This window comes from Vipera berus (genome assembly GCF_964194415.1).
Source record: "Vipera berus genome assembly, chromosome: 2".
NCBI lineage: Eukaryota > Metazoa > Chordata > Lepidosauria > Squamata > Viperidae > Vipera > Vipera berus.
In genome coordinates, this window is record NC_138203.1 from 256397751 (window position 1) to 256425285 (window position 27535).

The 27535-nt window shown below is 38.1% G+C and overlaps 1 protein-coding gene across 1 annotated transcript in view; it reads left to right on the plus strand.

Annotated features, from left to right (window-relative positions):
- Positions 1 to 27535, plus strand: part of ADAMTS9 (ADAM metallopeptidase with thrombospondin type 1 motif 9) — a gene marked incomplete at its 5' end in the record, with an annotated part of 162716 nt that overhangs the window by 92156 nt on the left and 43025 nt on the right. Inside the window, 5 exons of the mRNA XM_081319708.1 lie at positions 1903 to 1998; positions 2127 to 2294; positions 2823 to 3104; positions 4533 to 4694; positions 6335 to 6511. Coding sequence (XP_081175834.1) covers positions 1903 to 1998; positions 2127 to 2294; positions 2823 to 3104; positions 4533 to 4694; positions 6335 to 6511 — 885 coding nt within the window. The remainder of the gene's footprint in view (positions 1 to 1902; positions 1999 to 2126; positions 2295 to 2822; positions 3105 to 4532; positions 4695 to 6334; positions 6512 to 27535) is intronic.

Consider the following 27535-nt stretch of genomic DNA (forward strand, 5'->3'; position numbering starts at 1 on the left):
TGTGGGTTAGACAGCATCAGCACCAGATGGATTCATAGCTGGCTGACCGGCCGTACTCAGTGTGTGGTCCTCAATGGAACTGCATCTACATGGAAGGAAGTGTGTAGTGGGGTGCCCCAGGGCTCTGTTCTGGGCCCAGTGCTCTTCAACATCTTCAACAATTTGGATGAGGGGATAGATGGGGAACTCATCAAATTTGCAGACGACACCAAGCTGGCAGGAATAGCCAACACTCCAGAAGACAGGCTTAAGATACAGGAGGATCTGGACAGACTTGAACACTGGGTGCTAGCTAACAAAATGAAATTCAATGGTGAAAAAAGTAAGGTTCTACATTTAGACAAGAAAAACCAAATGTACAGGTATAGTATAGGTGGTACCTTGCTCAATAGTAGTAACTGTGAGAGGGATCTCGGAATCCTAGTGGACAATCACTTCAATATGAGCCAGCAGTGTGCTGCAGCTGCCAAAAAAGCCAACACAGTGCTAGGCTTCATTAACAGAGGGATAGAATCAAGATCACGTGAAGTACTAATACCACTTTATGATGCCTTGGTAAGGCCACACTTGGAATACTGCATCCAGTTTTGGTCACCACAATGTAAAAAAGAAGTTAAGACTGGAAAGAGTACAGAGAAGAGCAACAAAGATGATTAGAGGTCTGGAGGCTAAAAAATATAAAGAACGGTTGCTTGAATTGGGCATGTCTAGTTTAATGAAGAGAAGGGCAAGGGGTGACATGATAGCAATGTTCCAATAACTCAGGGGTTGCCACAAAGAAGAGGGAGTCAAGCTATTCTCCAAAGCACCTGAAAGCAGGACAAGAAGCAACGGATGGAAACTAGTCAAGGAGAGAAGCAACCTAGAACTAAGGAGAAACTTCCTGACAGTTAGAACAATTAATCAGTGGAACAATTTGCCTCCAGAAGGGGTGAATGCTCCAACACTGGAAGTTTTTAAGAAGAGACTGGACAGCCATTTCTCTGAAATGGTATAGGGTTTTCTGCCTTAGCAGGGGGTTGGACTAGATGACTTCCCAGGTCCCTTCCAACTTTACTATTATGATTATGATTACTGTGTATGTTTGTGAGTGCCAGCTGTTTTTTGTGCGATGGGAATACATTTTGACACCAAAGCCCACCATGGTTTCGGTTTCCAGAGGGATGTTACCTGTTGCAATAAAACTAGTAATAATTTATATATTGTCAAGCGCGCGAAATCAGAAAACCCAGGCAGTTCAAATGAATGTAAAGGTTTTTTTGCAAGCTTAAGCTCGCTGCAAAAATCTGAACTACTAAAGGTCAAATCAAATTGGCGGTAGATAAGAGTCAATTCATGGTGGGCTGGACTTAGATCGCTTGTGGGTGTGAAGGGACTTGAGGCTGATGATGCGCTCGACTCCTCCCTTGGGCTCAGCCTGGTCATCTACATATATATGTGCATATATAATGAGGGGTCCTTGGTGCTCTCTGAGCTTAGTTGTTTTCTTGCAGATGTTTTATTACCCTAACTAGGTAACATCATCAGTGCTAGATAACATCACCAGGACTAGCAATGATGATGTTACCTAGTTAAGGTAATGAAACGTCTGTAAGAAAATAAGCAAGCTCAGAGAGCACCAAGGACTCCTCATTTCAACCCTGAGCTACAAATATTCTCCTTCATTGGTGCATATATAATATATACAGTATGTATATTTTATGATTTGCCAGATACACTGGATATATCCACTTTTAATAGAAGATGAGTCAATTATATTTGTGTCTGGCCAGAGATGGAATCTAATAATTTTAATCTTTTATTATTACAATAGTATAATCCCTAACTTGCAATGAAATATTTGTGGTATCAGTTATCTGGTATTGGATTTATTTATTTTTAATGTTCTTTTTTGTGAAACAGGACTGTGAAACAGTACCATGTCGTCTTCATCCTAGCAGCCCAGAAATCAAGCCAAACAGTCACAGAACCCAGTGGAGATTTGGATCCTGGACTTCTGTATGTTAAAACTAACCAATTCAGTCCATACTTTTATTTTCCTTGATAATTAACCCTATCTATGTAAAGATTATGATACACTTGTCACAGGAATTTGCTTCATATGCATTCTTGTCGATCTTCTCTAGTGTTCTGCTACCTGTGGGAAAGGCACCAGGATGAGGTATGTCAGCTGTCGAGATGATCATGGCTCTGTGGCTGATGAAGCCGCCTGTTTCCATCTTCCAAAACCATCAGCAACAGAAGTATGTCTTGTAATATCTTGTGGCCGGTGGAAAGCCTTGGAATGGAGCTCAGTAAGCAACTTCCTTGTTTAAATATGCCAAATATCTGCCCACCAATCCTCTTATGAACATGCATAATTCACCATTAAGAGGAGAAGATTTGGTTTGCTCTTAGGTGGAAGACAAAACACACATCATTGTTGGTCATCATGGCAGCTCTTCTTTCAGAATCTAGCAAGTACCCTTGTTGAAACATAGCCAAGATAGTTTTACCAGCAATCAGGTTAATACATAGTGGACCAGGAGCTAGTGCATACCTATCATCCATCTCTGGTTAAAAGGACCAGGTACTCAGTGATGGCAAATACCTATACCCAAAGAGCTAAATACAAGTATTCTGACTTGATATAAATTAGATTTGTAAGCTGCTAAAGCAATAAAACAATGAGACCTGTTGAATCCACTTTAGTGAAACTTCTAGTACTTAAAATAGGTTTATATGCATGAGGGTTTGTTTGGGCTTTGTTTTCTTTGCATTTCTCAAAATCTATCTCATGGCTATGGTCAGCTATTCTCTCTCTTCTCTCCTTATTAATGTAGTGCTCTGTAACTTGTGGGCAAGGTAAGGTGACCAGGCAAATACTCTGCGTAGATTACAATGACCAGAATATCGATAGAAACGAGTGTGATGCTGAAGATATCCTTGCAACAGAGCAGGACTGCTCTATGCCATCATGTCAGCAGATCAACCTGGATAACAGGCCCGCTAATCCTTTTCCTTACCCTGATTATCATCAAAAAAACAATCGAGGTGGGCACCCGAATCGAAATCAAGGTCATGGACATGGAGGCAACCAGTGGCGAACTGGACCATGGGGAGCAGTAAGTAGTTGCTGGGGTTTGGGGTTTTTTTGTTGTTGTTGTTCCCTTGTGAATTGGGTTGTACACTAGATATAACCTACTATATAACACTCCTCAGATAGCTTTCAGCTATCCTAGACTGGTTTATTTATGCTCCAAAAATTCAAGATTTTAAGAAGCTTGGATTCCCTCTCCCCCCCCCCCCCCGACCCAGAACTCAAGGTTTCCGAGGACATGGAAAGATGGAGAAGACAAAGTGATCGGTATTATATGGTTTCTGAATCAGTGAAACAAGAAATAATAGAAATGATACCAATCAAAATCCTTATTCAAAGGATTTACAAGTGGCTTTGCAACACTATCCTTACATTGTTACCATAGATAATTGGCAGGTGGCAGCAATCATTTGCTACAGACATCATGGGCTCACTGCACTTAACACTGGTTAGCATCATTTTTACCAGGTGCAAATTCCTGACACTTTTCAGAGGTAGCCCCACATTGCAGTAGTCAAGGTTTAGATACCTGGCATCAAACCTGGCTGGCTAGGGAAGGTTTGCAACTAGCTATAGTTGTGCAACTAATCTCCTATCCCAAACAGGTTTCACTTCAGTCCCTGACTCCAGTTTGCATCTTACCAGTAACCACTTTGTCTTGTCTATTGTAAGGGGAAGATTAGGCCAGGATAGAAACACATGACATGAATTCATTATTAGGTAGAATTCAGTTTTGTTTTGCCATTAAAGCAAGCTTTTTCTGCTGACAGAAGGGAAAGGCCTTCCTTTCTCATTGCAATTGCTCCCATACTTTAGACTTTTAAGGATATATGAATTGCTGCAAGGAAGAGAGGAGAAAATCCACATAATTTTACAAGAGTCTGCAAGCATTGTATTTCTTTTCACTATTGTAGCTATTCTTTTTGTTGCATGACTTAGATTAGTGTTTTTCAAACTTGACAACTTTAAGACAGAGGTGTCAAATTGCCGGCCCGCGGGCCAGACACGTCATCCAGAAGCCGCACCCACTCCATTGCCGGCAATGGCGAAAAGGCTCCGATACGTTGCACGACGTCACGTGACGTGAGTTTGACATCTCTGAGTTAGTCAGAAGGTGAACTGATTGGACTTTCTGAATGAAGCCTGGAGGAGATTGCAAACAATTAGAGTTTAGTTCAGAAAAGTGACAGACCTACAAGGGAACATTCCACAAAATCTGAGGGAGTAGTTATTTCTCTGTTAGAAAAGAAAGATTTCACCTGCCTGTTGTAGATGTATATTTTAACATTTTTATTATTGTTACTGCTAACGTTTATATTATCACTGCTGCTAGTAGCCAAAAAAGATACAAAAGCTTTTATACACTTCAGAGATCTGGATTTGTAGCAAGGATGAAACAGAAATAGCAACCTATAGTAAACAGCCTAAGCCTATGACAATTACATTTTTATAGTGCTCAAGTACCTGTGCTGGTGGATTTCAACGGCGGGTTGTCGTATGCCAGGATGAAAATGGATACGCTGCTGATAATTGTGATGCAAGGATGAAACCAGATGAGCTAAGATCCTGTGAATCAGGACCCTGCCCTCAGTGGGCCTACGGAAGCTGGAGTGAGGTAAGTTGTTTTCTGTTATCTTTAAAAACAAGTGAACTCTCTCACTTCGAATATACTATAATATATTATTAATAGAGTACTATAATTACACAGGCTATTTGATTGCATTTGCAGGTGAACGTCATTCATTATTTCAAAAGGGGTTTTCCAAGAATGTTAAGGTTTGGTCCAGGGATAATGATCTTGGTCTGAAAGATCATGTTTGTTATGAGTGGAGGGAAGGCATATGAATGCATGTATTTATTTATCTCAGTATGTCACTGACCACTAAAGTCTGCTGGGGTGAAAATTAAATTTTAAATCAAGACATTGCAAACAGTATAAGAATGAAAGCCTATAAAAGCAAGTGAAACAAATAAAATTAAAACATGATATTAACTAAGGAAAGTTTATTCAGGAAGACATGTTTTACTCTCCTTTATTGTATATTATAAATTTTCTGTTTATAAAACTGGATATGACAGGAAGCTATTTTAACAGACCACTGTAGTAGTTGCTTGAATCCAGGCTATCTTTAAGGAAGTAGATTGAAGCAGGATTCCTTCTCCCCATTCTGTCAACTGTGTTTGTGAGCCCAAGATCAGAACTAATCTTAAAAAGTAGAAGGAACCAGATTTTTGAACGCTTAATTCATTCATTCATTCATTCATTCATTCATTCATTCATTCATTCATTCATTCAGTTTAGATGCCAGCTGACTCTATCTAACTCTATGCAGCTCACAAGAATAGAGTAATATAAAAATGACAAAATACAAATAAATAATCAGACCAAGTACAAGCATAACCACAAAATAATTCCAAGATGGCAATCCAAACAATGAACATAAAACATCACAAGCCGGGGGAGGTCCCATTCAGACCTGGTTAAATAATCAGGTTTTTACAGCCTTCTTTCTATTTTCCACAGGCTTTGAGCTTGGAAAACTAATAGCATATCCAATGAGTTAATCTTACTCTCTCTTTCCCTTCCCTCTCCATTTTTTTTTGCACAATTAGTACAATTTTCAGTGTATAGGTAGTCCTCAATTTACAGCCACAATTGAGTCTGGAACTTACTGCAGTCAAGAAGTGAATCACATCCAATTTTACAACCTTTTGTGCTACGGTTGTTAAGCAAATTACAGGGTTGTTAAGCAAGTCCCCCACTGACTTTGTTTGGTGGTCATGTGATTCCAGGATGCTACAACCATCGTAAATACATGCTAGTTGCCAAGCATCCAAATTTTGATCAAGTAATCATGGGAATACTGCAATGGTTTTAAGTGCAAGGACCAGTCATAAGTCAGGTTTTTTTTAGTGCCAGACAGTTTTTAACTTTGAACTGTCATTAAATGAATGCAAATAAATCAAGTACTACCTCTGCATATCAATTCATACTTTTGGAACGATCCAGGGGAAACTAAATTGTTAGTGTGAGGAGCATCAATAATTTCATGTCCCCCACATTCCATCAGTGCTGCTAATTCACTCTGTTTTTGTGTTGCAAGTTATTATTTTTTTCCCCTCTTGCATCCCCTGGAATCATATGCCTTTTGAATGGCAGAAAAATTAATGTCCAAACTGGCTTTGAGTCAGACCAGGGAAGCATAAAGTAGTCATAATGCCGATATCCATCATTGTAATGCCTTTTCTTTCCAGTGTACAAAGTCATGCGGTGGAGGAACCAGAACAAGGCTAGTCGTATGCCAGCATTCCAACGGAGAGAGATTTACTGATCTGAGCTGTGAAATCCTTGACAAGCCACCAGACCGCGAGCAGTGCAATGTCCAGGACTGTCCCCAAGAAGCTGCCTGGAAGGCTGGTCCTTGGAGCTCGGTACGACCATAACATAATTATTTTATTGTGGTTACACATTATTCCTAGGAACAGAATGAAATACTTAAAAGTCACGGTCCTGATATTTGGTGTGGTGCATGGTTGTTTGCTTGTGGTTTTTTTTTTAAAAAAAACCAATATTCACATAAAATTATTTTTAAAAAAAAAAAAAGAAAGAAAAGAAAAAGAAATGATGAGTTCCATGTAGTATAGACATATGGGAAAAGCTTCATCTCCCAAATCTGTTCATTTTTAAAAGCACTTTCTGCTTGATAGTGAAGTTTGTACACTTTATTAATCCCATTGCATGTCCTGTACCTTACATTCTGCCCATGAAGAATATTTTGTAAGCAAATTCCATTACACAGCCTTTTTTTCCTTTTTTTTGTCTTCATCGGGCTGATTAACCTCTTTAATCAGCTTTTCGAGCCGTAGTGGCGCAGTGGTTAGAATGCAGTATTGCAGGCTAATTCTGCTGACTGCCAGCAGTTCAGCAGTTTCAGTCTCACCGGTTCAAGGTTGAGTCGGCCTTCCAAGGTCAGTAAAATGAGGACCCAGATTGTTGGGAGACAACAGGCTGACTCTGTAAACCGCTTAGAGAGGGCTGTAAAGCACTGTGAAGCAGTATGTAAGTCTTATTGCTATTGCTTTAGCAACAGTCTGAATCCTCTGCAAAAGTGCCTTGGAATTCTCATCTTAAAGTACTGTCCTTTTTGCATACTTACTTCTAGGTGTAGCACAAACTAAATTGTCTGGGAATTATTATTTTTAAATAAGAAGAAATAGAAGTAAGGGCCTTTTCACACAGCCACCACCGTTGTCTTGCATATATTCTACAGCAACTTCACAGCATCGGGCACACATCCCAGCTACTGAGCTCTAACCCCACCTTGCCAGACAAGAAGTGATCCCCTTCCAGTTGGCCAGTGGAAGGATGTACAAAATATATCCAGCAGCCACCCCACTCCACCTCCTCTTTCCTTGGTGACACTTTCTTTTTGTTCTGGAAAGGAGAAAAATAATTAAAAATCCAGCCCACTGCTTAGTGAGGGGACAAATAAAGATTCCTTCTGTGCAACTTTGAAGAATAAAGTAAAGCATTAGCAAGGCAAGATGACCCCTTGCTGCATGGCAGGAGAAGGAGAATCTCAGTGGATGGAATCGGATGAAAGATCCCACCGACAGGAAATTGCTTTCTCTATAATTCCAGAAGAAATGGCAAAATGCTGTTCCTAATGAATCGGTTCAGCTTCTCGCGCTTCCTAGAAGATCCATAATGTTGTGGGGGCTACAAGGAGGCAGCACCGCTCTCCGATCAGTGTAGTCTTCTCTCCACACCCGCATGAAAGGAGTCTTAAGAATAACGCACAAACAATGTGGATGTGGGACTACATGAGGGAGAAAGCAGAGGTTTACTTTGTGGAACATAGCTTTAAGAGCATATCATATAATTCTCTGTCCGAATCTAAATGTAGAGACTGAAATGACTTCCTTTTAACCTCATTTTATCAGTAGACTTCTTGATTGATTTTAATTGTTCCAAGTCCTTATTTTTAGTCAATGTTCCAAATACAATTGATAGATCTCAACCATAAGACCTTGATAAATAATGGAGAAGCAGGCAACATGTGTTTTCCACAAGCCAGTGCTACTGTGCTGGCATGTGATGGTGAATAAACTCAACTGATAGAAATTGAATATAGAAATTTAGGCATGTCCACAAGCATTCTGCATGTCTTAACTAGCAAACCTCAATGTCTGTCAGCCCTAGCAGGTCGGTTTAGGAGCACCCCTTTCGTAAGTAGTCCTACCTTCCTCAAAGAAGGCTCTATTGTCTTATGTCTCTGAGCCAACATACACTACAGCACTTCTCTATAGAGCAGAAAAAGTACTTGATGTTAGCTTCAACTTGTTTAGAAATTACAGTAGCCAAGTGTAAGGAAGAGCATTAGAAGAGGCATCAGGCCTAGGCAATAACTCCCCTGTTGGGATTTGGCAGTGGTGGGATTCAAATATGTGAACAACCGGTTCTCTTTGTGGATGCCGCTTCTGGAAGTTCATTCTGGGCCTGGGCAACAAAAAATTAGCTACCGGTTCTGCCGAAGTGGTGCGAACCGGCTGAATCCCACCACTGGATTTGGGCCTTGGTAGAAATCAGTAATACCAGTTTTTGGTAGTAGTCATACTCGCCACATAGAAAACTTTAAAAGCCCATTCACTGTGAGTCCCAGGTTCATATTCAAATATCAAAGAATATATGCAACCTTAATTATGAGCAAGCTTCATAGTGATTCAGGATCTGACTTATTATTCCCAAACACAGAAGCTTACAACAATGACATTACAGGTACCTCTTTTATGCCATATTTAAAAAGAGCTGAAATTTGGCCAGGTTTTAATTTGTTGTTTTGAGACTCGGTTGGCTTTTGTTTGTAACTTGCTATATATAACATGCTGTGAAGTGCTTCAGAAGTATGTGCATGTGTATTTCTAGAAGATGTCCTTGGGAAGGCTCTTGTGGCTGGTCATGTTCTGCAGATAGGAACCATCAAGTGAAAAGATCTCATTCATTTGCAGATGCTGTGTTTTGTTTTGTTTTTTCTTACACGGGACATTTGGTTGATCACCCGCAGGCTTCTCTCAATCACTTTCTTCAGATGGAAAATGCAAGCTATGCTTGTTCGTGCCAACTTGTATTTTGGGGATAATCCTCAGAAGTACTGCAATTTGCATTTTTATCTCTATTTAATTCCATGCTAGTAGTAGATTCATGTATTGTAAGGAAACCGGGCTTCCTTCAGTGTTCCTGAGTTACCACAAGTTAACGTTAAATGAGTTCAACTGACTTTTTCACCAAACAGAGGTATGGAATGGCAGAAAGGAGCGACTGGTCTTTTTCTTCCTCTGCTTCTTTCTTGACTTGCTAGGTCCACTAAGGGGTAGGCAGGCAAAGATCTTGACTTCAATGTAACCTATCTTCTCTCACAGACTCCAACAAACAGGCAAGGCAGCCTTCAGTTGTTCACAAACAATTTCCTGATGCCAGCAGTTCTACTGGTCGATAAATCTTTGTGGGACAGCATAAACATTGGTACCTAAATAAATCAGCATTTAATTTCTGTCCTGTGCAAATTTACCACTTGAAGAGAGGCCCTGAGCTTATCTAATAAACTCACCCTTCCTTCTTATAATGATAGTGCAGGAGGCACGGAACCATTGCTGAATTTCTGGACCTTTTAAATGAATAGATATTCAGCCCAGCTGAATAACTTTAGAACACGAGACATTAACCAAATGGTAGAGTACTGATGTCTCTGTTCAAAGTTGAATACAAAGCAAACTCAAAATAAGTGTTATGCCATTGTTTTGTGGTTTAGATTTTGTTTGGCCTAATTTGACTCTAAAGCACTTTATATAGAGAAGAGAATCCTTTTCACTCAATTTATAAACTTCCTAACCTTGCCTGGATTTTATATTCCATTCGCAAAAATAGTAACGTGTTAATTTATTCACTGCTGTTTCTGAGGCGGGTTTTGTAATAGATTTAATCTGCATACCTCAATGAATGGTTTAATAGCCATACAGAATAGGGCTGTGCAATGCTCTGAATTCAAATCCAAAAGGTGTTTGGAGTATGCAAGGGCAGAAATGTCTCTCTTTTCTGCAAGCCTTTAAAGCAACCACATTGTCTTACAGGACCAAAAGGCAGTTGCACAATCCTGGAAAAAGATCTAGTAGCTTTGGTGAGCAGTAGACAGGTGCTACATTTGTCAATCGTTTCAGGAGTTGTATGTGAAACACTGAAGAGCCATAATACATATGCATAAATCATATTTTTGGTGCTTTATCATTGCAAGGGACAGACCTGTAAAATATTTTATTTCCAAGATGCTAGTGAAGTCTTCTCAATTCCAAGGAGTAAATTTACATGTTAGCTTTATTTCCAAACTATGTACTGAGAATTGATGTTGATAGTGAATTACACTTACTTCCAGTTAAATTTTCAAAAGCCAAAGGGCATGAAATAAAAAGCTACTCCCTGAAATGCAGCCCTGCTTCCCTCCTGTAATTATTCTAGAAGTCTTTGGTGAATTAAATGTAGTTCCTCTTCCTAAAAGTGTGATTTTATTTCCCTCTTAATATTTAACCAGATGTGTCATTCAGACATTTCTTAATTAGGCAATACTTTGAGGTGTCTGTAGTTCCCAATGTCTTCTCTCTTTTTTTAAAAAAAAAAAATTAAAACAGAAATAAACCAAAGCCTTATGATACCTGTGTATTTTTTAATGCAGGAGCGAAAACTAGAAATCTGAACTCAGTAGAAAATATAACTTAGTGGGGTGATTTTCTCTGTGTTGTTTTAATAGCTTTAAAATAAAATGCCCTGGTGTCATTTTATTAAACATGCAATCACAAATAGCTTAGAAAACTGAAACCTAAAGAAGTGGGCCTAACATACTTAAATCTTCAGAATATTCAGATTCTAAAACAGAAAAAGTACATTAATTGCATAATTCCATAATTCTACTTGCCTCTAAATATGCTGAAGAGACAAATGATAGCAGAACTGAAATAAGACTATTTTAATTCAGTTCTTGCTGCTCAAGATATCATTCAATTATTATTAATCCTAAGCTAAGATATTTTGTCTTTGCACGTTTCTGTTATATGAACAGCTTTTGGTTCTTCAGGGAAGAGTCTTATGAAAGACCTTCATTAAAATTGCAGCAATCCTCATATGTGAATATTCCAGTGAATATTCCACACACGTTCACGCACACGCACACCGAAAATATCTGCAGGACTGAGCCATATCTCTATATCCTAACCCAAATGTATCACTGTTTTAAAAATGTAAAATCCACAAGAGTGTAAGCATGCTAGATTTCTCCAGAATGAAAACACTAATGGTGCTGACCAAAAGAAACCTTCTCCCAAGAAAATAAGCTTGTTGTTTCAGATGCTTGTCTACCTCGTTTTGATATCGTACGGTACTAATATAGCAATGGAGTATTTTAGTTTTAAATTACAATTTCTTTTAGCTGTGACATTTATCAATGTGTTTCTGCTGTAGATCTTTATACTTCATCTGTAACAGATGGAGGGTTGCTTCCTATGATGATGCTGTTTATGATATTATTATTATTATTGTTGTTATTATTAGGGGAGATTTTTGAACCAAGAGTATACTGATGGCTGAAGCTTTTCAGTAGAATGGATTCCTTTATGTATTTATGTTAATGATATGTATTTATTTTTCAACTATTGCTATTTAATTTTATATAAACATTGCATTTCCACAGTGTTTGAATTCTGGTCTAAGGACAAAAAGATTAAAATATATTGTTAATGTGTTTTGTTTTGTCTTGGCTCTTCTATCTTACATTCACAATATACTCACATTGTAAGCGACAGTTTTCCAAACAAGATTTTCTAGCTCTGATTCCTATCTTTTGCAAGAGAATAGCTAATTTGTTAATAGAAACCAAAATGTTGATAGAAATCAAGAACAAACGTTTAGAAACAAGAATGTATATGCAACAGCATTTTGCAATTCACACGCATGTATGCACATGCCATATAAACTCTCTATCCTGAACTATCCAGATGGCTTTACAAAATCTGTCAGTTTGACTTCTATTTTCAGTATGTCAACAGTGGGCCACCTGGAATAGTCTAGATAATCAAACTACAAATTCCACAGTCCCTTTCATTTGTCATCCTGGGAGGGACTGATGGATATTGGGGGTCCCAAACATCTGTAGAGGATCAGTTTGCCTGTGGCTACAGTATCTGGATGTTAACAACACTTGGCATAGAAAGCTGTTAAATTCCAGAATCCATTTTGATCCCTATATGAAATTTTCCTGATCTGCTCAAGCAGGAGAACCTATACCATCTCAGACAAGTGACTGTCTAGACATTTCTTAAAAATCTCCAGTGACGGAGCGCCCACAATTTCTGAAGGCAAGCTGTTCCACTGGTTGATTGTCCTCACTGTCAGGAAGTTTCTCCTTAATTCCAGGTTGCTTCTCTCTTTGGTCAGTTTCCAACCATTGTTTCTCGTCCTTCCCTCTGGTGCTCCTTTTAATGTTTGGAGATTTGTCGTTCCATAGTTAGAACACATTTTTTCTCACTGCCTGTCAGTGAGATGAGCAGCATATACATTTAATAAGTAAGCACATAAATAAAACTAAACCCAATGAATAGAAATTTCAGAAATATAAATTTTGGAAAAGAAACACTCAGCAAATCTTTCCTTTAAAAATGAGGTTGTTCAGTGGTGATATAGTCTCAAGAAATGTTGAGCTGTCTTTTGGAAATATTTAACCCGAGGTTAGATGGCCATCTCTGTAATTGGTACCATACATTACATCTTCTCTATTACACATCAGGTTAAGTTAGAGGACTACCAGAGATCCCTTCTATCTATTCTTTCTGTTACTTGTCGGTCATTCGATTTAATATTTTCTATGTGTGGTTGTTTTGTTTTTTACATTCTAAATGGCAAGGTTATTGTAAGGGAAAATCAATTTCTCACTAAGCCCCCTCCTGATCTGTGCCTCTTTAAATGGATCGTGAAGCCAAATCAAAACATCTGAACTTTGTTCATTTTCTGGTACTGAATATAATTGCAGGTATTTGGTAATAAAGGGATGCTGTGGTTCAGTGGGTTAGGACGCTGAGCCTGTCGATCAGAAGGTCGGCAGTTTGGCAGGTCGAATCCCGAGTGCCGCGTAACAGAGTGAGCGCCTGTTACTCGTCCCAGCTTCTGCTAACCTAGCAGTTCGAAAGTACGTAAAAATGCAAGTAGAAAAATAGGGACCACTACGGTGGGAAGGTAACAGAGTTCCGTGTGCCTTTGGCGTCTAGTCATGCCAGCCACATGACCAGGGAGACGTCCTCAGACAAGCGCTGGCTCTTCGGCTTTGAAACGGAGATGAGCACCAGCCCCTAGAGTTGGAAACAACTAGCACGCATGTGCGGGGGAACCTTTACCTTTACCTTTATTTGGTAATATCTTGTATGGTATCAGTGCAAAGAGACAGAGATTGATTGCTGTATCAATAATTTGAAGTATCTGAAGTACACTTTTGTTGGAAGTTATGAAAAACCTCTTAATCTTAGTGACATATCTGAGGGTTACTGATAGAATAATATATCACTAATTTAATAGGCAGTTTGTTCAGCTGAATGCTACTTCAGAAAGTTGTCTTGAGCTAAGCTGCAACTAAACGGCAACTAAAGCCATATATTGCACATCATTCATAGGACTCTAACAGGTACTAGCTGAAGCTGATGGGTATACTGAGTCTCTTAAAAAAGATGGAATTCAGCTAGTTTGGAACATATTTATCAGGCAGTAAAGTATTTCCAATGCAAAGGGATTTACTAGGATTGCGTCTTATCATTTCGCTGCCTGAAGTGAGACATAAGGTGTTCCTTATTACTAGTGTATATTAGTATCTGATTTTAAAGCTGCAGCCCTAAGCATATTTTCTGCCCAAAGAGCAACTAAATTATGGGATGTAGTGGAATTATTGCATACTCAGTGGGCTTTCATTGCTGAATTCCAGTAAAATTCATCAGTAAACAAGGAAATATATGGAACAGGCAAATCAAATACCATAATAATCTACCTGTAACATGAGAACTGTCTGTGATACTCTTCAATTTTGTATCATTCCCACGCTCAAATAATAAACAGGTTGTTATAAAATCTGATCCCCACATCAGCAATAATCAACCCACAGCAAATTTAATATCTTATTTTAATGCAACTAAATCCTTTGGGCATTAATGCATGCCTGACTTCTGTCTTGGTTTCATTGTGTGCAACTTCTTCAAAGACTTGTAAGCTTCATATTTACATCCATGAGTTTAACCTAAGTTATATATCAGTCCTTCTAGCCCAGGGGTATTCAAATTTGGCCCTTTTATGACTTGTGGACTTCAACTCCCAGAATTCCTTAGCCAGGCATGCTGGCAGAGGAATTCTGGGAATTGAAGTCCACAAGTCATAAAAGGGCCAAGTTTGAAGACCCCTGTTCTAGCCAATATGCTTACAGTTGCTGTCCTAGCAGCCCGAACCATTACAAACCAAAATACACTTGGTTTTACTTTACTGTATTTGCTTTTTCATTAGGAATATAGTCATTTTATGCCCTGCCAGAACATGGTTTATGGAGCTCAGCAGTGCCAATGCAGTGTCTGCTTTGACTTGGCAACAGCATTGCAGGTTCCTATACATGATTCTCCTACTAGGAAATACCAGAGATTGAATCTGAGGCTTTTTGGCAGCAAAGTATGTACTTTTCTAGTTGCTTGCATCAGTACTCGAGATACAGTGGCTGTTCCTGCAAGGTGTTACATCTGTTTTATACAAGCAAGAGGTTCCAAACAGGTTTGTTTTTCTGCATAGCTTGAACACTTTTGTTTGTTTCTACAGCATATGTAATTCTGATAAAGGAAGATATTTGTAGCCTGAAATGAGGGGGTCCTTGGTGTTCTCTGAGCTTGGTTGTAACATGTAATTCTTTAATATATAATGGTTTTTTTTCTTTTTTAAAAAAGATTTTGATCCCACTTTTTTTCAAATGCAACTGAACATTTTATATATATATATATATGACAAATGCTTGTTAACTCTTAGATTACCTTGCTAGGCCCCAAACATGGGACAAATCTTTATCTCCTGTGTCAGCCTATCCTGAAGGCCATCGACAGGCATTAGTCACACCGGTGACAGCTCATATTTGTGTAATTTTTTTTAATTCGAATCTCAGAAGGGTATGGCTGACTGATGAAAACTAATAAGTTTGAAATGCATATTAGTCTCCCTTAATTCTTTGTTAGCAATTTAAAGTATGAACATGCCTTATACTCCTTCCACCACCTGTTTTCCCCAGAACAACAACAGTGTGAAGAGAATTGGGATGAGGTAGAGTGATTGGGCCAAAGTCACCCAGCAGGCTTTTGTGCCTAGACATCTCCTGGTTTCTAGGTCAGCACTTTAATCACTATACCCAAGTGGCTTTTCATTTCTTTTTTTCCTGTGGTAATTCATAATATATGTGTGTGATTGCCATTTGTGAGAAATGTTTATGGCACTCAGGAATTCATGCTGTTCAACAAGTTTGCCCATTGTGCCCCTCCCTCCCTCTCTCTCTCTCTCTCTCTCATTCATCTTCAGCCTTACTGTGTCACCAGTTTACAGGCCTACATTTAGACAATATTACAAAATATTATGTACGTATATATATCAGCAAAAACAAAGTAAGTTTCTAGCTTCACTTTATCTATTTCTGTTGCTGTAGGATAATTGTATGTTACTTGCCACAGGAAGGTTGGGGAAAAATTGTATATGTTTTTAGGCAGTAGCATATTTTCTTGTACATGTAAGCTTGCTTCGTGCGTGTGTGTGTCTGTCTGTCTGTCTGTCTTGCTGTCTCTATAGTACATAAGTGCTCCCATTTGTACATGCAATGAGTCTGTTCTATTAACCCATCCATTCTGTATATATGGAAGTAGGGTTACCACATGAAACTGACAACATTTCTTTCCTTATGTATGTTACTGAAAAATAATATTTTGCACTGCTGTGAATTGTTGGAGGTTCACATATGCATGCACATTAGTCTCTTAAAGGAATATTGGATCTAACTGTAGCTACTGCCAAAAAAATGAAGAAAGGCCTATTGAACAAACAAGACTCTTGTGATGTTAACACTCTCACTGTGTGCTAACAATTGTGGACTTGATTTACAATCCCAGATTTTTAACAAGAAATGTCAGGGATTAATGCAACAGTGTGTGCCTTGTGGCTTTTAGAATCAAATGCCATGATAGTAAGTATGTCACATGTATCTACCATTTCTTTTTTTAAGCAGTGGTTTAGTTCACAAGTAGTTTGACTGACTGGCATTACAAAAGGTTTTTGTTTTTTAAGAGATCAACAATTCCTTACTACAGAGTGTATATCAATTTATCAAAATAAGTGCTTTAGAGAGGAGGTCTTAAACTGCCCACCCTTCCTATGATGTTCCCATTCTGGTATTGAACCACAATAGTTTTCCTCTGATGACCTAGCATGGAATTATTTGTCACTATCGCCTTTTAGCTAGAGAGATGAATTTAGTAAAGGTGTTGTCGGAACAAGCATAAAGCAGACCATTTAGATCAGGGGTGTCAAATTGCCGGCCCGTGGGCTGGATGCGTTATGGCAAAACCACACCCACCCCATTGCTTGCAAAGGAAAAAAAGTCATGATATGTTGTGACACATCACGTGATGTTGTGAGTTTGACACTCCTGATTTAGATGATAGGTCTGGCAAAAAAAGCTGGAGTAGTATTGCAATCAAACATTATCAACTGGAACTTCATTTCCTTTTCTTTCTAGCTAATTTTTCCATTACTATGTAGTAGCTTTGTGTGTATGTTTTGACTCCATTTTGTACCAGTTTGCTTTTGTTCTCTGTTTTTAATTCTCTCAAATGCTCATGGGAGCTAGGCAATTTTCTTTTTCCCTCATTCAAAGAACTCCCAAGACTGCAATATAATTTTTACTAGTATTTTGCTGTATAATAATCCACTTTCTGTCTTCCTGCGAAATGCATTAAGCACAGGTCTTCAAGTAAGGAAGCCATAATTGCCAAGAGGATAAAATTCAATTGAGTTGAAACCTATATCATTCTCTTTTTGAAATTGATCCCTTTTTGTGGCAAGATAGATGTTCTGTAAAAGTCTTTTAGGCCTGTTGAAAAAAATCTTCAGCCCTTAATGCTGATTCACAAAATGCAGATGTGCTTGATGTGTTTTGATTTATCCATGTGGCCTGAATCCTCAAATATATTCTCATGTGCGCTATTTAAATTTGTACTGAAATTAAAGAATAAAAGCAAATGTTTTTATACAGTTTTATAATTTTGCCCAGAATAACTGCTAAATTATTCCATTGGTTTCATGCAATAGATGGAATCTAGAATTCTCTTTCTGTGAATTGGACTCTTTTAATTGACCAAGGGAATTAGATCAGATTGATTGATTGATTGATTATCTCCATCAAGTCAGAGTTGACTCTTAGGAACCACATACATACATTTTCTCCATAACTTCTTTTCTTAATTTGGTCCTTCATGTCTTTGATTTGGGGTTTATAAGATTTGGGAATACTTACCAAGCACATTCCTTTGAATAGTAAAACAAGGAACTAGTGAAATGTGTAGGGTCATTTAATTTGTACAGGTCTATTTTATATATCCAGAGTTATTGTGTGAAAATCCAGTAATTAAAAGCTCTTGGTAGAAATAAAGTGAAGAAATAACAAAGCAGGTGAGATCATGACAAGTCATACTTAAAGATGCAGGAAATTTAGATAATCACATCAGTTGGCCTATAAAGATAAATCCATGAGCCAAAATAGGTTATTTAAAAAGGTTAATGTCTTTATTGTAGCTTTTCTGTTTAAGGATTCATTAAATACTGATTTCATACGCATTAACTGAATATCAGTTTCGTTATAAAGAGATAGGTAACCCATAGACATTGTTTTAGTCTTTAGAACCATCTGATACTCTATTGCTGAAATAACTGTAACATTATTTTTTGTGTATATTTTTCTATGTACATTATTTTGCAAAATAAATCCAAGAAACATGTTAAATCTCTGAAAAGCTTAATGCATCTATTTTATTTTAAGGGCACCTTTGCTCCAGTTTTTATGTTTCTCATAAAAACATTGATGAAGACTTGATTTTCCTCATCTTTGAATGCATATTTAATGCACTACTAGTATTATTTTTCACACTTTTTGTAACTGATCTAAGTACAAAATAATAAAATACCCCAATAAATTAATACCAGAACAGACTACAAGTCAACTTAAGTTTAGAATTATACTATCAAGCCCTGGTAACCTGAATGGCCTTCAAATCATTTAAAATTATCATTAGAACCTATGTGTAAACAACAATAGAAATAGTAATACTTTATTGATTACATATTACATACATATCAGAGTAGAAAATATAAAACACAGAACAGTAATAAGACTATGTGTTAAAAAATGGAATAAAGTAAATAAATAAAATAAAATGCAGATCATATCTGTGTGTCACTCCTACAGTTTACCCCAATCAGATCCATATATGCAGTTCTCAGCTGTACAGTTTTGTTCATATAAAGAGCTGCATTATATGTAATTTTTGAATTCTAACCACACATGGAATCTGTTGCTTTAATATAGGGATCCCAGTAGGCTTTTTGTCTAAAGTATGGTCCAAGTACTGATCTCTCTTTCTTATGCAATTGACATTCAGATAATATATTTGTTATGTCTTCTACCTCTGGGGCTCCACAAATAAGTAAGTTCATTGTAAGGGACTCAGTTATATCTTCCATATTTAATCATTTAATCATGCTCGGGTAAAGACCCACCTAAACACATTTCTGTGTTTACATAGTTGGCAATTTGGAAGGTACATTTATAGTGGTTCATTCATGTCAACGTGCCAACCTCGCTAAGGATGGCTGTATCTCTCTCTGAGCTTCAATATCCCAAATTCTTTCTGCAGCAAAGTTTTTAACTTGTTTTCCAAGGACAGTTGGACAATAAGCAGGGCAATCACAGCTCCTAATATCATTTGTGAGTGGTACAATCCAAGAGGTGTGCAATTGAGATTTTGTCTGTTCTGACACACTTTTGTGTGTCTGACATTTTCTACAGCATTGATTTTGCACCAATAATTGTATGATCTGATTTTAGACAAAGAACAGGTTGTATAAATTCCCAATTCAGGTCTGACTGCAGCAGGTGAGTTCCTTTTATATGCATCCTAAAATATTTCTCAGATTCTGTGATTGTGTTTATTGTAATACTAGTATATGTTGTAAACCCTAATCTTCAGCCCTATATAAGAGCTTAGAGGTAACCTTTAATAATTGGGGCTAAGGAACCCCACATAACTGTGATTTATTAATGTGAGCAGTGAATTTCCCTTGCTCTGAGTGAACTCCTTTGATGATGAGGGAGCCAAGATCCAGTCTCAGAGAAGATTATCCCTAGATAATTTGCTCTATTGGGCTCACCATCTAATAGCTATCTATGGCTGTGATGTCATTTTCCAAAAGCCATGATTTTTTACTTTATTAATAATCAGAAAATTATTGTGATAGTTGGGCCAGGTCTTCTTAACAACCTATACAACCCAACTTGCAAAAAAAAAAACCATATTGTCAGTGGATAAGAATTTGAGTCCCTTAGGCATATATACTTCTGGATCCTTCATCAGTCCTGGTAAGTCGTTAATGTACAGAGTGAATATCAGTGGTGCAAGTATCCCTTCTTGTCTTACTTCTTTGTGAGTATCTATTCTATTGTCATGCTCCATTAACCCAAAATTCAAGTAAGTGTTTGTATGAAGGGCTTTGATCAGTGCCAGCAGTCTGGCTTCCATATTGAGGACAGTTAGTTTTCTCCATAATATTTCTCTGTTTACTGTGTCAAATGCTGTACTAAATTCTATAAAGGCAGCAAAAGATTGTTTCTCCTTACTGACGTATTTTAATTAGATGGTTCAAAACAAAGCAACTTTTGATATGGATCGGCTGTGTCTAACCCCAGCTTGTTCTTATGTGAGAATGCGTTTTTCATCTACCTAGCTCTCAATTCTATTTAAAAGGAACCTGGCATATCTTTTAGCCACAGTGTCTATTAGAATAATAGATCTGTAACTGCTAGGGTCCTTTCTGTTTCTTTTTTGGTATGTAGGAACTATTATTGTCCAGCTGGCTTATGGCAGGTATTATTTATGTGTGAATAAACCTGCCAAAAGAGGAGCCCACCAGAGAATTTCTGGAATAGCTCAGCGAGTAGAAGTCCTTACCAAGGGTTCTATTGCTCTTCCAGCCTTTTATGATAGATTTGATCTCATCTAAACAACTAGGGATGCAGTGGCTCAGTGGGTTAGGACGCTGAGCTTGTCGATCAGAAGGTCGGCAGTTTGGCGGGTCGAATCCCGAGTGCCGCGTAACAGAGTGAGCACCTGTTACTCGTCCCAGCTTCTGCCAACCTAGCAGTTCGAAAGCACGTAAAAATGCAAGTAGAAAAATAGGGACCGCTACGGTGGGAAGGTAACAGCGTTCCGTGCACCTTTGGCGTCTAGTCATGCCGGCCACATGACCACGGAGACGTCCTCGGGCAAGCGCTGGCTCTTCGGCTTTGAAACGGAGATAAGCACCGGCCCCTAGAGTTGGAAACGACTAGCACGCATGTGCGGGGGAAACTTTGCCTTTTTAAACAACAGTAAATTTCTGCATAAAAATATTAAAACCAGTTACATAAAGTTAATCATGTTATTGCCTTTTTATAGTTGGATACATTAAGCTCCAGGTATGGTTCTGATGAAAGCTGGTTCTAGAGGAGGGGAGGGGTCCCCAACCTGGCTAGGGAAATCTGGGAGTTGAAGTTCACAGACCTTAAAGTTGCCAAGGCTGGGGACCCCTGTTCTAGAGAACTGGTATTGATCTGGAAAATGTTCTAAATTTTGGTACAGATTTTTTTAGTACAAGAAGGTCCCAGTCAGCCTTGGTTGATTATAGGATTAAATGCACTTGCATACAGTATAGAGGTAGTCCTCAATTTAGCAACCATTCAAAGTTACAACTGACTTACCATGACCCAGATTTAAGTTCTGATGGTTCCCCCTCTCTGTAGCCATTTGGCTGGAACTTCAGGCACTTGACAACATGGCTGCATTTATGGCTGTTTGCAACATCCTGTGGTCACACAACCACATAGGACAGTGAGTTTGCCAAAAACCAGCACTTCTGGTTTTCAACAAAACTGCCCATTGTTTCATTTAATGACTATAGTACTTACTTAACAACCACAGCATCTGCTTTGCAACCATCACGACTCCATTACGGTCGTGAATCGAGGTTAACGTGTACTGTATGCACTCTTAAAATAGAAAGAATTAATTCTTTACAAAAAGGATGCCAAATTTCTCAGGACTGAAATATAAATCTCTTGTAAGGATTTTTGCAATGTAATCAACAGATCACCTAATATTTGTGTCCTTAGCTATTTGTAAGAATTACCTATTCCAATAATTAAACATCTATGTGCTAAACTGAAATCCCCAAAAGATAATAAAATATCATTGGCCCTGGAAATTGTATATTCTTAAGGCTCTTCTTTCAAAGGATGGTTTTGGGATTAGCCTCGAAAAAAGAAACAGACCTTTACCTCTATACTGTGCTAACATGGAAAGCATATTAATAACATGAAAATAAATTTGGCCATCCTGATTATGTCAGCAAGACTGAGGATCATTTTATATTAACTTCTTATTCTAAAGAACGCCTTGCAAAAGTTTGTGCTGAATTTACATCCAAATTCTCTGTTTCATACCACTGATCAGCACCCAAAGAATCATTTCATAAGTAACTCTTCTGACATGGAACGTAGCAGTAGTGAACTAAGTGAAGTAGAAGTAACTGGGGGGGGGGGAACCTAAAATAGTGCAAATTGCCAAAACTAAGTGGATGTCAGGGGAAAATAGCAAATTTGAAAATGTGTTGTGGTCATTTACCCCCACAATTTGTAAAATCAGATGCTTAAGTGTTTTTCCTGATCATCAAAATAAATGTGAAACACATTCATAAGTAAGAATTACTGGGCCTCTTACCTTATTTTCAGCGGCCACGAGGGCCCACCAGACTGATAAGTGAATAACCTTCGTGCAGGAATGTCATCCAGATCATCGTTATCTCAAAGCTGCTTTTTCAAAAGGCAACTTATTTGAGGAGGACCGCCGTCCTGCCCACCCCACCATCCTGCCAGAACCGATGAAGCTTCTTGGATGAGAAGTGAAACGTCTTCCTCCAAGAAAAAAAACAGTCCAGTTGCCTTTGGAAAAGCACCTTTGACACTTCGTGCGGGGAAAGTAATTTAGTGCAAAACTAGCAACATTCGATATATATCAAAATAGATTTTACAATATAGCCTGCAACATTCGATATATATCAAAATAGATTTTACAATATAGCCTGCAACATTTGATATATATCAAAATAGATTTTACAATATAGCCTGCTTTAAGACAGGCTTCTTACCATGACAATGGAAAGGGGTCCTTCCTTTCAAGCATTCCTTAAGCATGAATCCTCTGACACAGATTTCCTCCTACAGGTCATGTGTATGCATTCTTTTAATAACTTGTGTATGCCTTCATAACCCTGAGGATTAATTATTGTAAACTAGTTATTTACTCTTAACAAGAGCCAGCAATGTGGTACCAGTGTGCCACCAAATTTCACAACATCTCATACAAAATTAGCCAAAGACTGATGAGAGCATTTCTATAATTTGCTTTGGCATATGGGCATCAAGGCTTTTCCATACATGAAAAATTTACTCCTGTGGCTTCTTTTAGAGATGTGTAGATTGAAACTGGTCAATATTATAATATTTTAGGAAATGACGGGTCCTTGCTGTGCTCTGAGCTTGATTGCTTTCTTGCAGATGTTTCATTACCCAAACATCTGCAAGAAAAAAGGGAAAAAAAGCTCAACACCAAGGACCCATCGTTTTAACCCTGAGCTACAAATATTCTCCTTTATTGCTATTAGGCAATATTTTCATCTGCCAGCCCTTATATGACTTGAGTCCAACAACGTCACCTAGTTTCTTTGTTACAATGTTTTAGCCTACAATTTTGTACAGTCTTACTTGGGAGTGTATTTCTTGAGCTAAACTGAGATAACTTCTGAGAAGACGTGCATATGATTGCATTGCTGGCTGATTAATTTCTCTAAATCTTAAAGACTTGACAGCTCATAAGAATTAGCAAGTAAAATCAAAAGACTTCTTCAGCTTTTTAACTTTTTCAATTTATCAAAAATCAAATCCATAATTTCAGTATAAATCAAGAAGTCATGCTGATGATCTTAATTTATATTCACGATGTGAAAAGTACTGTATCATTTTTATCTGTTTGTCCGTACTTTTAATACAAATAATTAAACAATGATATTAATATTTGAGAATGATGTGATACCAAAATTAATGCATGATAGGAGTGGAGATTTGAGGATTATACTAATTTGCCCAAGGTCATAAATGCACACAGGTTACAGCAATCATTTGTTAAATCCAAATCCTGAATGTATTAATGAGAACATATTGGCTATAACTACTCTGTTTTAATTAACATCTAGGAAAGTAATGCATAAATATGCATAAACATAACCCAATTTTTCTGACAGCGATGTTGATACCTTTTCCTTTCATCAGTGTACAGTCACTCCATCCACTTCCAGTATAAGGCAGAACATGACATCAATCGCTGTCTAAAAACTTGTTTCATGCTGTTTAACATTTCCCACCATCAAAAAAAGGAAACTTTAAATATCCTGGTTTCCATGTAGCATTCGCATGGAATACTCAAGCAAGACCTTCTTCTGCCTTGAAATAATCTGTAACAAATTTGAGGATTATGGGCTCTTAAATAATTGGTAGATCAGCCTTGATTCAGTGGCTTATGAAATGTTTCAACGTCAATTTAAGTCAAAGAATGTCAGTATTCATACTTTAATTCCACATTATAATTATTCATAAATCGTAATCCAACCATCTACTGTAAAAATGAGACTTGTGTTCAATTGCCTAATGAAACAAACCTGTTAGCGAATTATGTTCTAGATCCTGTAACAGTTTCCAACTGTTCAAATCCAAAGGAAGGGAAGTATTTTGAAATTGATGTGGGACCCTCAGCTCCTTACTGAAAGGGCTGTGTATTTTCCAAGGTTCGTACAGTACCTGTGCGAATTCAGGAAAAAATGTATATTTGAGTAAAGAAGTAAGAAACCCTTTGGGACACCCTTGACACTGCCCACATTCATCCATCATCGCCCAATCCATGCCCAGCAATTTGCCATATGGTTCTGTTAAGGAAAAGTTAACAGATATAAGAAGGAAGTCCTTGGTAGAATCAAAAAATCGTTGCCGACTTAGACCTTAATCTTACATACTTTTAAATCATTCACTAGTCTGTATTACACTAGAAAAATATACCAGTTTATTTTAATGCTAAAAAGTAGAAATGATCTCATATAAAACTCAATATTCTGTTATCAAAACACTTTCAATGTAGCCTCATATTTTGGCTTGGATTCTTCTGTATATCTATTCACCATCCAGTGTCTTCCATACCTAATGTGGGACAAAAAAATAAATATTGTAAATTTTGTCCAAAAGTGTGTGTGTGTGTGTGTGTGTTTGTGTCTGTGCAATATAAATAAATGATTTGATAAATGTGCATTGATACCCAGAATTTTCATATTCTCTTTCATTAACGAGAGTCAGTTTGGGGTAGAGGTTAAGGCACCAAACTAGAAACCAGGAGACTATGCATTCTAGTATTGCCTTAGGTACAGAGACAGCTGGGTGTCTTTGAGCCAATCATTCTCTTTTAGCCGTAGGGGAAAGGTCTTAGCAAATCACTTGCTAAAATGCTGCCAGGCAAACTGCAGGGACTTGTCAGGTCAGTTGCCAGAAGTCAAGTCTAACTCAAAGACACACATGCACACAAAATGTTACTTAATACAGAATGTTGCTTTAGCTGTAGTGATATTCCTGATGTAAGATCATTAAATAATAATAACAATAATAATAATAATAACAACAATAAAAGTTGGAAGGGACCTTGGAAGTCCTCTTGTCCAGCCCCCTGCTCAAGCAGGAAACCCTATTCCATTTCAGACAAATGGCTGTCCAGTTTCTTCTTAAAAACTTCCAGTGTTGGAACATTCACAGCTTCTGGTGGCAGGTTGTTCCACTGGTTAATTGTTCTAACTGTCCGGAAGTTTCTCCTTAGTTCTAGGTTGCTGCTTTCCTTGATTAGTTTCCATCCATTGCCTCTTGTCCTGCTTTCAGGTGCTTTGGAGAATAGCTTGACTCCCTCTTTTTTGTGGCAGCCATTCGAATGAACCTTTATTATCAAAGTACAACATGTGTACAGTGAGATTGGCTGAGCCTCCCTTCGTGCCCCCCCACACTTCACAGTGACAACAAACCCACCATCTTGTTACACCATGTGAGCTAATTGCACAACACACTGGCCTCGCAAGTTGATCATTACATAGAGTTATTTCCCATTCAGGAGCCTGACAGCCCATGGACAGAAGTTGTTCTTGGCCTGTTGGTACGGCTGGCTATACTCCTGTATCTCCTACCCAATGGTAAGAGAGTAAAGAGGTACCGACCAGGGTGTGAGTCGTCCCTGAGAATTTTCCTCACTCTTCCAAGGCAGTGAGCCCTGGCGATGTCATCCAGTGGTGTCAGGGGACGGTAAGATTTCCATAGAGGTAGACTCCCAGAAATCTCCTTTGTCTTGCCGATGTTCAGGTGCAAGTTGTTCTCTAAACACTATAAGGATAGTTTTTGTACCTCCCCCCCTGTACACAGTTTCATCTTCACCTGTAATAAGACCCACTACGGTGGTATCATATGCGAAGGGTCGGACGATACACAATCGTATGTGTACAGTGAGTACAGGTAGGGGCTAACACTGCTATCATGTCACCCTTCATCCTTCTCTTCATTTAACTAGAGTACTAGACATTTGGTTGCTCTTCTCTGAACTCTTTCCAGAGTCTCACCTTTTTTACATCGTGGTGACCAAAACTGGATGCAAATTTGTAAATCATAAGGTGTTTCTAAATTCTACCATTCCTTCAAATATTTTTGGTATATTCTACTATACTAGGATCATTTTGGTGTATTTGAATTGCCAAGAGTCATTTATTTTGTTGTATTTTATGCCTATTTATTATTCCTATCTTTAATTCTCAATATATGTCCCAAAGGTGCTTTTCCAAAAAGGAACTGGAGTTTCTTTGTTTTTCCTTGAAAATGTTTTGCTTCTCCTCCAAGAAGCTTCTTAAGTACTAACTGTTAGAACTGAAGAAGCTGCTTGGATGAGAAGTGAAATGTCCTAAAGGAAAAACAAAGAAAGTCTAGTTGCCTTTTGAAAAAGCACCTTTGGGACAACCTGGATGACTGAGTATCTCCATAGACAATTAGCTCTCAGTATATGTGTTTCTATGTACTATTTTCTGGCTCAAGGCCACAGTAAAGGTTTATTGTTGATGATGATTGCCGTGACATAAAAATATGTTTAATAAATAAATGAATAAAAGCTCTATCACCTAAACCTGTCACTGAACAGAATTACAATTAAGAAATGTTTTGTTTTGTTTTTTCTTATGTTCCCGTTTCTTTCCTTTTTCATTTCTTTTCAAGATAACATCTAATAGTGGCAGCTTTCTGGAAGGATTGTTGTGGGATATATATTTCAATATGTTGATCTAGGGAGATGTATATGGAAATTTTTTAGGAAATCAGTTTGGTACGGTGGTTAAGGTGCCAGCCTAGAGACCCAGAGACTGCATTCCAGCCCTATTTTAGGCATGAAAAATCTGCTGGGTGATCTTTGGCCAGCCACTCTCTTTCTTAGCCCAAATCACCTCACAGGGTTATTGTTATGGGGAAAATAGGAGGAGAAGGGAATATTTGCCGCCTTGAGGCCTGTATATTTAAAAAATGGGATAAAAATCTTTTTTTAAAAAGCCCTTATCTGGTTTTCTAGAACTGAATAAAAGAATCGGATTAAGCTAGACCAGGCATAGGCAACCTTGGCTCTTTTATGATTCATGGACTTCAACTCCCAGAATTCCTGAGCCAGCATGGTGTATCAAAAGCAAAGAGTGTTTTGAATCATCCCAATAGATTTAGCTGTTTAATCTTCTTTGTATAGCATGATGGTGACACATGAGATTGCTGTTGGAGTTATGCCATCTGCCAAAGCTGCAGCTGCAGAAGGACATTGAAATAAAATGGCAGTTACCATTGTAATTAGAGTTCTGAAGAAAAAAGAGAGATGCCAGGACTGGAAACCATTGGCGTCCCCTGACCTGGGTAGTTCCTGGAATACCATTGAAGGGGGTTGCTGACAATGTGC